This window comes from Nyctibius grandis, chromosome 7 (genome assembly GCF_013368605.1).
Source record: "Nyctibius grandis isolate bNycGra1 chromosome 7, bNycGra1.pri, whole genome shotgun sequence".
Lineage (NCBI taxonomy): Eukaryota > Metazoa > Chordata > Aves > Nyctibiiformes > Nyctibiidae > Nyctibius > Nyctibius grandis.
In genome coordinates this window covers 2,567,093-2,579,616 of record NC_090664.1, presented here as the reverse complement: position 1 = coordinate 2,579,616, position 12,524 = coordinate 2,567,093, and the positions used below count along the sequence as shown (strand labels likewise).

The following is a 12,524-nucleotide window of genomic DNA, read 5'->3' as shown; positions in this document are numbered from 1 at the left end:
TGTTTATTTTTAATAGTTAACCTTATACATATTTATTGGGCTACTTTAAAATGGGGATCAATAGGTAATCAAAGCTTCAGAACTCCTGCTACACAGTGGATAAAACTGTTTTAGAAGCTTTCCAATCATACTGATCTTTTAGATCGTGCTTACTTAAGTCAGCATTTTCGAATTCACCTAATTTAGTCACCTGCAGTGAAGCTCTGCCTCCTTTGATTTCGATTTCAGTTTTTCCATTTAATTGTACAGGATTAAGATTTCACCTATAGGCTATATTTAGGCACCTAAGTTTGTGGTCTGTTTTTTCAGACGTGTCGAGCACACGTAATTCCCACTAAAGTCAACAGATGCAATATATGCTCAGCATTCCTGGCACCTGGATTGAATTTTGGATCTAATTCTGCAGATGTTCCATGGAGACAAAGTTCTGCATCTGCCCAGAATTAGCAGGAAGGGCTACATTCAAATGCTGACCTTTGCATATTTTAACCAACTGCTCAAAGCTCAACCAACGATCATGTAGGGCTGGTTTCCCCCCGAACTACCCTACACTCTATTCTTCCATTTTTCTTTGACACCTCTGTCCCTTTCTTTTAAGCATTCTAACTTGGCATCTATGTCTTCAGCTTGTGTTAGCACATTACCAAGTATATTACTGCTGTTACTAAAATCACTCCAGCATATTCTGCCTTAAATTTCATGCGTGCAAATTTCATTGGAATTCTTGTAATAACATAGATCAACGTACTGACACGACCAGTTGTAACTCTTTATGTTATCCTACACAGAACTCTTTTTTTTTCCCCTGACATAGACCCTCTCGATTTTAAAAATGTTCATTTTGTTTTATAGACACCAGAATTGCCAAGTCTAGTCGTTAGTTTTGGTGCAGGAATTCTTGAAGCTCTTTAAGATGTCTATCATGAGCTATTACAATGTTAATGCAGGTGATCTTATGTGCTAACAGAAATCCCACTGTGCTAGCCACACTGCCTTATCCAGGCAGAGCTTAGGCAGGAATAGCATAAATGCCATCTTGGAGTTACGCCAATTAGATTTATATCACCTTTGCTATTTTAATTACCTCACGTCAGTAAAACTTAGCACATAAATAAAAGCCTCTGCTTTGTCTGTGATCCTTTGCAGGGTAAATGTTACCTTCTGATCAGCAAAACTGCAGCTAGCCAGTTGTTTTGAGAAGTTCAGGAATAGGGACAAGCCTCATTTATTGATTTATTTATTTGGTATCAGAGAAAGATTTAGAAATATGGTGACAAATAATAAAAAATTATCCAAATGAACAATGAGACACGTGAAGCCCTACCTTCTCTTTAATACTGTACAGTAGCTGTCAGTTATGTTTAGAATAATGCATCTATTCCAGTTTCCATAACAAAGCTATATTACAGCAAACATAAGTGCTACTTTTAAGAATTCCACAGATCTGCTTCACTTTAATCTGTCCTTTTAAAAAATACTGATTTTTTCGATTAGATGCTTAAATATATTTGAAATTTTAACAACAGAAGCCAGCCTGAAGTACAATAAAAAAATTAGATGTCTGCTTTCAATGCATTTGTGCTACACAAACCCACAAGATCAAATACTAACACTGTAAGCGTATTTCTGGCACACATAAAAAATAATCACATAACGCATACCCAGATGCTTATTGGTAACCTATGCTTCTGAGTGCTCTGAACAAGGGCTGTGATTCCATACAGCAGCCAGCTTCAGCTCCAGCGGCTGCAGTGGTTGCAGCCCCAGATGTCTGCCAGAGGTTACCATCCCTCTGCTGCTCCTCAGCTGCCATGGTTCTCAGCTCACCAGACTAAAACACAGACTAACTTGCCAACTACTACACCCAGTAGAGAAGAGATGCCCCATGCAGCTCTCCAATTTCTGGCAGGGAAGCAGGGCAGGCAACTGGCATAAGGAGTTAAAACCTCTGGAAGCCAAGGTTAGATCTATCTAAAATCACAAATCAGAGCCCTAAGATAAAGTTCAGTCAGCTCGAATATGCCTCCCACGTATTAGTGCAAACCTACGCTCTATGGCTTGCAGTGGCTTGAAAGGAAAAGCAAACCTTTTAGAAGTAAAGTGCAGCAGAAATGTCTATGTAGAAACTGCCATAAGTTTTTCAGTCGATGAGTTCTGGATTAATAAAACATGCTGACCAAACCAGATTGCGACCCTCATCGTGCAGGAAAAGTCTCTCCTTTTGGAGATTTCACACTCACGCTTTTTTAGCGATGATTTCTTTCACACTCATACTTTTTTAGGGTTGGTTTCTTTCTGGCCATTTCTTATTTTAGTGGCCTTTTTAGGGCCACCGACCAGTGGGCTGGTGTTCTTGGTTGATGGTTTTGGGGCTCCACTCCGACCACTGCGTCCCGCATTCTGGCTCTTACTGCGGGCCGTTCGCAGCTTTTGTTCTTGCAGTCTCTGTTCCCACCTCTGTGGAAATGCAGAAGACAAAGAGCCTGAGTCACAGAAAGACATTGCCATAAATAATTACATCTTAATCAAAGCTATCCTGAACCTTTGACACCAGCGCTGCTCTTAACGGCTTTGTGCTCTGTCCTGCAGGGCCATTAGTCTCAGCACGTTACGGCTGTTTGCAGGGGGAACCTGCCACAGATTCTTGGGCGGGGGAATTCCTACAACACCAGCAGATGAAAATGACAACTGCATATCTCGTGTGCGTGCTGCCTGTGAGTGCACATCTCACACCTTTTCAGAAATCCAGGGGACCTGTCACCATGCCATCAAAAAGACAGGGTCTGCACACCGGGATGGCTTTGCAAACCCGTTCATTGCTGTCTTACTGAATGTGCTGCTTGACTTTTCCTCTGAAAAGCATGCAGAAAGCAGGCAGTCCTTTCACAATACATATTTAAACACACCGCTACAAGGGAAGGTGGTATTTACTTCATGGTTCTGCTTTTCCCTGGGGTGGAGAGGACTGGGCATAGAAGAGCTTATGTTACGGACAGACAACAGAGGTGACCACTTGAAATCACAGAGTGTTCAGAGTTGCGATGGGACGGTTGTGATTAATGCACCTGCAGCTTTATTCAGCAGCATCCCTGAGAAATTTTGAATTTCAGAAATTTTGCAATTAGATCAACGAGCCCATCAAAGAGAATAGCTGTCAGATTTCCAAACCCAAAGTGCAGCGGTTAGAAAACACGTTTTTACAGTGAGGTTAAGTGGTTAAGTGGTCCAAAGTATAGAGAGATCCACAACACTGCAGCAGAGGCTGCAGTCTTTCACCTCTAGGAACAGAAAGATTTACTTTAAGGAAAGCAAGGTAGATAACAGAACTTGGAAGGGGTCTCACCTTTCCCCTCTATTAATGAACTTTCTCTTCTGAAACTCCCAAAGGCAGGGACTTTGCCCACTGATCAGAGCAAGAGAAGTGCTCTCCAGCTTTACTCTTTAGAATCTCTGCACTGACCCTGTTGCTACTCAGACTCTTGTCCTGGCTAGAGAAGAGGCCAGCCATGTTGTGGTTACGTTAACAGATGTCTTCTGCGGTCCACAGACAGCTCAAAACATTCATTTTCAGTGGTAACTCAAGATAAAAGTTGGATGCAAGTCTTCAGAGATGAATGACAAGCATTAAAATGAAGCCAATGTGAAACCTAGCTCCATACTGGCCGTATTTGTGTGGTCAGGGTCATTATACGCATCTTTATGAAACAAAAACTATCAGTAGGCATTTAGGTGTGTCCCATTCAAACATGTTTAAATGAGGATTTAATTTATGAAACTGTTGGTATCAGAGGGAATGACAAATGCTTTGAGAAGTATTTTGTTTGGCAGTCATGCATCTATTTGACATTCTGGAAATGAATGTCCAAACATGTTTCAAGACACAATTAGAAATGACAAAACAGTGTGAGGAGGCCACTAAAACACATTGTGTGCCAGTAACAGGCCATTAAGTTGACAGCTAAGGGACTTCAAGAGTCGATCATACGTCAGTATTCTCCTAAACCCCACATGGTATCATCTGCAATTGCCATATGTTTGTTTTTTAAAGATTTAAAGCATGTTTTCTTTTTCACATATGGGTTTTACATGAGTAAGTCAGGAGAAAAGGGAATGATGAAAGCATCAAATACAATTTCCTGCAAGAAGCTGGTCTGTAATCTAAAAGCTTCTACTGATGGAAACTTGCATCTTTTTTCCTCCTCTCTATCAATTGCCAGCCTGTCCATGACTAAAATAAATATACATGCATGTCCTTAATGCTCTGAAATAGTTCTTGAACTGCAGAAATAATTTTCTTCCCTCTCTAAAAGTGTGAGGAAGGGTCAGACGTTGTCTTGATCCACCCTTTCTTTCCATTGTAAAGAGGAGTCTACAAGCAGGGAGGGACAGCAAGTGCTATCCTGAAGCCCCAAGAAGCAGGGGCATCTGCTGCTCCTGCCTCCCAGGTCTCTATACTACAGACTTTTCCTTCTCATGTTCCCTGAAAGCAGTGAGGGGACGCCCAGTACTTTCAGTGGATCTTTAGTGGCAAGTAGCTGGTGAGAATCTGTGTCTCAGGCCTGCAAACTTTAATGCAGCAAAGCCCGTTTATCCAGGGAATTGGATGTTCACTTCGTTTCTCACCTGAAGTGGACCATATCCTCATCTGCATATCACCTATCTGACAGTTACTTGCCTTAGCAGTGATAGGAAAGGAATTTCCAGACCCATTATCGTAATAAGCCAGAGTGCACACAAAGATCATCCAACCGTTCTATTTAGGGACAGTTTGCAGATAAAATAGAAATAATATTTTAGAGACCCTAAAATGCAAGACTAAAATCTTCAAATTTTCACTTACACTTATATGCAGTTATGGGGTATAAAAATGTTGAAGTGAAAATAATAATACCCAGAGGTGTTATGGGTATCTGAAAGTCAAGAACGTTATTCAATGCTGACGTAGAACAAAGGTGTTTAACTTTTCATCAAGAGTATCAGCATTCTTTTCTCCGGTTGCATTTACCTTAAATCTTTTGTTTAGTTGATCCTTCCATTTTTCAACTAGACATCCATCAAGAAGCATCAACCTGAAAATTAAGAAATAAATACAAGTTACAGGTATTGCTGGGTATGATTCCTGAGATGTCATTCCAGATGATTTAACACAGACTGAGGCTGAAACGCACCAGCAGGTACCAGTGCTGACAGTTTCTGTGTATGGGATGATAGGCACAAAAATATTTTTCTCCATCCCTAAATGCTTTCTAATGGATTTCTAAATGCTTATACTGCTCCTTCTGAAATTCTATTCTGAACTCTGTAAAAACAGAAAATAGTTTTCAAAAGAAAGCACATTTTACAGCCAAAAGTGCAGCACATGACTAATACTGAGAAAACATTTAGAGCCCTTTGTCCTCACCTGCAGCTATTCTGCAGGGGGAAATTCTCCCGTCTCGATCACTGTTAACAAAAAGTGATGGGTTGGGTAACATCCCATGAAACTGTTTAAATGTGTATGTACACATATTTTTTACATATGTACATATATTTTTACGTATGCCCACCATATGTTTGTGTGTGTGTGCAGAAAAGTAATTTAAATTAATGTATTTTACTTCTGAATTTAAAAAAAAGCTGTTTCACATGCACAAGTTAATACAGCTGGGCTGACGAATGGTAACACATTATCTGACCACAGCACTTTGCCCATGGGTGAGGTTTACACAGCGTAAAAGGACCTGACTCTCCAGTTTCAATGAACAATGTTGCTGCTCACACCAGTTCAAAACGAGTACAAAATGCTGCCACCCTTAGCCGTTAGCCACTACACATCCACTTTGCCCAAACGTAAGACTACAGTGAGTGCAAGCCCTGGAGAATCGAGATCAATATGATACACATCTCCTTTTCTTTCTGAGAAGTGATTAGAGGATTAACATATAGGATTGAAGTTAAACCCACACGATGATGAATGAAACCACAACACAGTATACATCTGATGCAGCTTCTGTTCAGGTCAAACTATTGAGTGAGACCCTAACCCTGCTGACGGGCAATGGGTGTTTTGCTGTTGACTTCAGTGGAGCTACAGTTTCTATCCGTTTTGCCTCTGACATTTTAAAAAGCTGCTGTAACTCAAAACCTCCTGTTTGCATGCCACTGAGTTCAACAGAAAACACATACAATAGCTTATGTTTCTTTTTCAAATCGATTTTAGTAAGCTACATTAAATTAAAAACCTCAGTGACCTTTAAAAAACATCACAAAATATTTAGCGAATGGTGTGTTTCTCCATGGCAATGGAGAAGCAGACTGCAGTCTTTCACTTTTGAAATCTCCACACCCTGACAGCCTCCTGAGGGTCCTCTCCAACAAAGCTCTGCAGCTCAGGGCTCCTCGATCGCAATCTTGGTCGTGGTTCTTCTGCATGACTCAGAGCATGTATCACTAAAATGGCTAACCCAAGTAGAGGGCTCTAAATTAATCTTTGTGAAATACTTCCAGATCTGGAGGGGCAAGGTGCTGTGTAATAATAAAATACTGTGCCTGTTAGCTCACAAAAAAAGGTAATAAGGTATCAGATAGCAACCTTTAGAAACACTTATAAAATGCTTTTAAAATATCAACATAAAACTCATCGAAAATAGAGATATGGCCCATCAAGTTCTGCACATAGGTGTTCTATGGTCCTCACAAGTGTGCATGTTCAATCAACAGTAATACCACTGCGTGCAAAACCAGCCTGCACATTTTACAAACAGCCTTGCCTCTGACCCACAGCACAGAGCCACACGCACCTACCACGTCACAGCTTGTCCTGTTGGCGTCTGTTGCCACTGGTACACTCGGGGTGCTAACAGGGATGGGATGTTCCCTTCTGCCTCAAGAACCCAGAGAGAAAAGTGATTCATCACTCCCTCCCCTCCAGACCAGCATGCTGGATTTCCTTCCATGCCTGGGGCTAGGCTGACTGCCAGATGAAAGGTCTGGTAAAGTTAGTTTTGTTTTGTCTTTTAATCATACAGCAGGACTGGCAAGCTGCTCTGTGCATATTTACTTTTCATCTACCATCCGGGAGCTGGAGCTCCAACGGCTGCAGCATTGGCTGGTCCCAGTACAGCTGTGGGATCAGAAACATCTCGCTGATGGCACTGGTCCGAAGTATGGATAGGCCAGCAGAAAAGGCCTTGCTGTGTCTCCAGCAGCTCTACGAACAGATGTGTATCATCTCCTGTCCCCTCTCCTGGGACTGGTGAGGCACAACTATGCTTTCCATGTGGTCCTGCCAACATGGACCACCATCTACAGCCACCATTGGGCCTGTAGCACATGAAGCAGCTCATACCTATGGAAAGCAGTCCTGGAACAACACTTCCAAACAGCTGGAGATGCTGAACTGCTGCACGATGCATTAAGCAATATGCTGTCAGCACATAATGTCACCCGAGTTTATGCTCCATGTGTGAGCCAGGTTTTGTAAACACTGCATCACGGCGCAGAGCTGAGGCTGATTAAATGGAAAAAGTTAATTGCGAAGGTAATTGAAACATGTAGGTGTATGTGTGAGTTATCCTAAGAAAAACTATCAGCAAAACATGCTCGTGATGAGGAAGGGAGCTTTGCTGGTCCTCCTTTCCATCTACCACAGCTTCTATAATACTTCTCCGCACCGCATCGCCAGGGCTCACCTTGAGCGCCATTCATAGCACATGATGAGAACATCCTGCTTTGGTTGAAGAGGTGGACACTGGCAGGAGGAATTTGTAAGAAGAGGCACTTGAGACAGAGGAATTGGCATCGAAGACTTGAGTATGTCTTTGACTTCAACCACAGTCGTTATCTCATTGCAGTTCCCTCTTTCCACGCTTTTTACTTTAGCGTGAATGACTGCAATTAGAAAAGTAGAGGCATGAGAACAGCAAAAGGTCTTAGAAAATTAAACACATCTCAAAATTAAACGAAACTTATTAAATTGAAAGCTGTTGTTTCGGCTGTGAAACTAGAACTGCTTCTTCATGTGTGGGCACACACAGTGGCTTAGAATAACAGAGGCCTGATCCCGATTTGGTTTCCAGTAGAACTGTTGACAACTGTGAAATTAAACATGTGCTTAAATCTCTGCCAGATCAGGCCAAGCGATCTCGCCTGGCATCGCACACACAAACAGCTCCTTTGACTCAGAGTAGAACAACCCCTCACATAAATCGGACCCATTCTACAGCCACATCCAGCTATTTCCAATTAAGTAATGAATAATTTACCTCACAGTTAGCATGGATCTAGTCTTTTCAATAATAAAATCATTTTCCTGTAGGTTGCATCCAGGAACTAAAGTCTTTTCTTAAATATAAGGAAGAAGGGAAGATTTGAAACAACTAGTCAACAACTAAGAGGCTTAGGACTGTCGTGATTTACTTGGTTTATACTTTTTTCATCTTCTGCCCTTGGATTATCCTTCAATAGCAAGATCCTCATATAAAACAGACCCTGAAACGGGTCCTTCTGACTATGAATAGACAAACATTCATATTTTTACCTTTTATTGAGGCAAACTGCATGGATGCAAGAAGGTGAAACTGTGTAGATTGCTCTGAGGATGATCCCTGGCTAACTTTGCACCTGCAAACCCTGGCAGTACCTCCCACTGCAGCGTCTCACCTGCTCTCTCATGTGAGAAGTACCAAATCAGAGAAAGGAAGCACAATTTTTACACAAAGGACTTTGTCTCTAGGAAGTGTCAAAATAGGAAGGGTCCAATTATCCAACTGCAACAAACTTCTTCAGTGAAGGAAGCATGAGCAGTGTAGGTATGTGCCACAGGGTGGCTGATCAGCCTGCAGCAGCGCTGCCCCTGGCAGCCACCAGGTCAAAAGCCTTCAAATGGACCTACAAATGTTTGAAATAAACTCCTGTAGAAAACAGAAGACCAGCAATTTTAATGCAATCTGAGGTTTATGTGCTAACTTTATCAGGACATGTGTAACAGCCACAAAACACATGAGGGATTTCAGTTTCAGAGACTCACAATCCATTTTCAAGTCTGATTGAAACCAAGTTTTGACTAGCTAGAAATACAATTTGGCTGTAAATATTATTTTAAAGGATTTAAGACAAATTTTTATTCTATTTGCAACTTGTTCTGCCTCGTCTCTCAATTCATTTTCCATATGAACATGACTATTTCAGAGGAGACTGAATAAAAATCTACCTCTCAAAAACAAAATCTTGATTTCACAAATTCAATGGAATTAAATTTCGGACCCAGCCTACAGTTTTTATTCAAGCAACAGTCCAACTGAAGTCACTGGAATCAGAATTTGTATGGCTAACACCCGTATTTCATTTTGGAACAGCCCTTTTATATCACTGCTTTTTCACATATTTCGGACAACTGTGGAAGTTCATTGTCCCACCTGAACATATCACTATGTTGTACTGAGATGGATTAAGGATCTATATAAAAAGAATATACGACATAAATGCACCAAAATGCCATGGCAAAAAAAAAGTGTACAATTACCTAAGTTAGATGTTCAGCTTAACTGTTCCCACTAAATTGGGGTTTGGATTTTTTTCCCTATACTGACAAAGAAGCAAGTAACTACAAACATATTTTCATTGATATCAGACAAATAGGAATTGACTGGATAAAATAAGCCTATTGCATAAGAACTGAATACATCCCTTGAAGAAACAACTTTTATCTGAGAAAAAGCCCATAAAGTACAAAAGACCATGACACTGCATGTTAAATTCATAGTTAATAGGGGTTTTCTACTGACATTAGAGATATTTAATCTGGTATTTATCTAATATTTATTAGATTTCTTCCTGACTCCCAGCATCAGAAAACCAGAGGAGAGGGAAGCCAGGGGGGAAAGAGGTGAATATTTACTGGTAATTGTCAGTATGCCATGCAACATGTCATAAAACTATCAGCCAACGCCTCGTCTGGCTGGTGCAAATTGTCCCTGAGTTCAATTAATCTCTGACAATTCCGCACCAGATGAAACTCTGGCAAGTAAGTAAAAGCATATACACATTTGTAAGTAATAACTTTTTACCTTGCTTCAGCTTCCTTCACATTTACAAGGTTTATTTAGGTGATAAACCTCTGTTCATTCCACATGCTGGAGGAGAACAGGAGGTGGCCAAGCAGCGCGTGGTCATGCTCATGTTAGTTGCAATCTCACCAGAGTGACCTTTACAGAAGCCAGCACCACTTCTGCAGAGCGACCTGTTGATCCCAGTGCACGTTACAGACATTTCACTGCTTTTATCAGAAACACACCATCACCTGCACGATGACTACTACAGCCTGCACGAGCTGCGCACAAGCGGTGGGTTTCAGAGGAAGGGCAGGTGTCCTGGGGCAAAACCCCACTTGGAAAGGCTGCAGTGGAGCGGTGTCCTCACGCCGCACTTGCTGGATGGGATCTGGTGTGGGTGCAGCACCCACACAGAGCTGCCCAACTCATAGGGGGCACAGAGTGGGGCAGGACAGGCAAAGTGAAGCGTTTTCCCCCATGCACTTACTGTAGCTGTAGTTCTTGGCCAGGTAGGTCGACAGCGTAGGCTTTGTCTTTTTGCACCTGCATCGCTCTTCAAAGGAAGAGAAGGGGAAACGGTTGAGGGGTGTCAGAGGGGGGCCTGGCTCCGGGGAGGGGGACGGGGGGGGGGGGCGCCCGAGGCTCACCCTGGCCGCGGCTCTTGCAGTCGGGCTCCGGGGCTCTGTCCGGCACCAGCACGCCCTGCGTGAAGTCCGTCCACTTCACATCTGCAAACAGAGGCGCGGCGGGGAAGGAAAGCTGTCGGGGAGAGGCTCCCATGGCAAGGGCAGGGGGGACCCGCCGCCCCCCGCCCGGGACGCCCCGCGGGAGTACACGGGGTCCGCCCCACCGCCGCCCCCGGGGCGCTCACCCTCCGGCAGGTCGGTGACGATGGCTTCGGGGGAGATGCAGACGCCGCGGTCGTAGACGGGGAGGTCGTCGCAGGCGAGGCTCTCGGGCCAGCTGTGGTTGTAGCGGCGCATGATGGGCTCGCAGCCGTCGCGGGCGCGCTGGCAGACGGAGCGGCACGGCTTGATGGGGTCGTAGAGGAACTCCAGGGTGCAGATGGGAGCGTACATGGCGCAGAGGAAGAAGGAGAGGACCGGGCTGCAGCCGGTGCCCACCAGCTCCTCGTACTGCTCGATGGCGAGGACGGCGTTTTCCTGTGTGCTGTGGTGGAGGTGGTTGGGCATGCGGGTGATGTTCCAGGGCATGGGGCGGCACATGGGGATGCGCACCGCCTCGCACGGCGCGCCCTGCGCCCGCGGGCTCACCCGCAGCCACAGGGACACCGCCACCAAGGCGCGCAGCATCCTCCTCCTCCCCCTCCTCCTCCTCCTCCTCCTTCTCCTTCTCCTTGCTGCCTCCCGGCGCCCGGCTGCAAGTCAAGTCGCGGGAGCCGCCGCGCCGACAGCCATGGACATCGCGGGACCCCATTTATACCGGTGGCACGAGTGACGTGGGGCCGATCGCGCTGCCTTGGCAGCACAGCTCCTCCGGGGGGGTGTGGTGGTGGTGGTGGGGTGTGCGTGTGTGTGTGTTTTGCTGTGCAGGCACGGTGACATCACCTCCACCCCGTTTAATCCTCCGGCGACATCACTGCGTCTCTCGTCCGCGGCTCCAGCTCCATTTCAGTTTTCATCTGTGTCATAAATTCCTTCAGGTGGAAGGAGCGGGGTGGTGGGGGGGGAGAGAAAAGCAAACCCAAACACGCAGCTGCCGCGGGGCTGAGCGCTCCGACGCGGGGAGGGGGAAGGAGGGGGCGGGAGGGACGCGGGAGCTGCGGCCGGAGCCCCCCCCCCTCCTGCGGGGCTGAACGCTGCGTTTGCCCAAGCGACACGGAGCAGAAACTTTTTGCGGGCTTGGGGGATCTCCGGCGGCTGTTCCCGTCGCCTCCGAGGAGTCGCAGAGTTACCTCCGTGAGCTCGGCACGGACGGGGAAACGCGTGGGGAAGTTTCTCTTTGCCCGGTTTGCTCGGGTCGGGGGACGCGGCGGGGTCGGGGCGGCGCGGGGCTTGTGCGGGGCTGCTCTGCGGGCCGTCAGCCCCTCGCTGCCCTCCCCCTCCGTCGTCCCCCCATCAGCCGCATCTGCAGATGGGTGGGAGAAGGCATTTCAGGCTTTTCCCAAGCTGTTTTCTATTTCTCTTTCCTTGGCGCTCCACTGCCACACGCCCCTGACGCGGCAGTGGCATGCCCACGGGGCAGCAAGGGGCACCCTCCCACCCCACCTCTGCTCCCCCGTGCAGTCCCTGGGCACGGAAAAGACCTATGGGCCCTTCCTCCACTGTGGGCAAACGCTGCACCCCAGTCTTTGAGGGACTCGCTGAGAAAACATGATTAACTCAGTGCCAGGTTATTGCAGTGGCCTGGGAAAGCTCCAGCGTGGCTCAGTTGGCAGCTGCCAGGCCTGCCCTGGCCGGGTACCGTGGTGCCACCGGTGTTTCCCCTTGCAGACCTGACAGAGCTCAGTCCTGGGTGCTGCAGAGCCGGGGT

The 12,524-nt window shown here is 45.7% G+C and overlaps 1 protein-coding gene across 1 annotated transcript; it reads right to left on the bottom strand.

Annotated features, from left to right (window-relative positions):
• Nucleotides 1-1,165: 1,165 nt before the first annotated feature.
• Nucleotides 1,166-11,502, bottom strand: SFRP4 (secreted frizzled related protein 4). Its single transcript, XM_068404381.1, has 6 exons — nucleotides 10,903-11,502; nucleotides 10,679-10,759; nucleotides 10,519-10,584; nucleotides 7,671-7,869; nucleotides 5,006-5,069; nucleotides 1,166-2,457 (listed from the first exon to the last, which is right to left on the bottom strand). Exons 1-6 carry the CDS (start codon nucleotides 11,342-11,344, stop codon nucleotides 2,269-2,271), a joined length of 1,041 nt encoding a protein of 346 aa, XP_068260482.1. The 5' UTR covers nucleotides 11,345-11,502; the 3' UTR covers nucleotides 1,166-2,268.
• Between the last annotated feature and the right edge of the window lie 1,022 nt (nucleotides 11,503-12,524).

Excerpts from the sequence above, each read along its gene's own strand:
- SFRP4 (XM_068404381.1), bottom strand. The coding sequence starts at position 11,344 with ATGCTGCGCGCCTTGGTGGCGGTGTCCCTGTGGCTGCGGGTGAGCCCG. Across the intron at positions 10,760-10,902 it reads CGTCACCGACCTGCCGGAGG|ATGTGAAGTGGACGGACTTC; the intron begins GTGAGCGCCCCG and ends CTCTGTTTGCAG. Across the intron at positions 7,870-10,518 it reads GGCCAAGAACTACAGCTACA|TCATTCACGCTAAAGTAAAA; the intron begins GTAAGTGCATGG and ends TTCTAATTGCAG.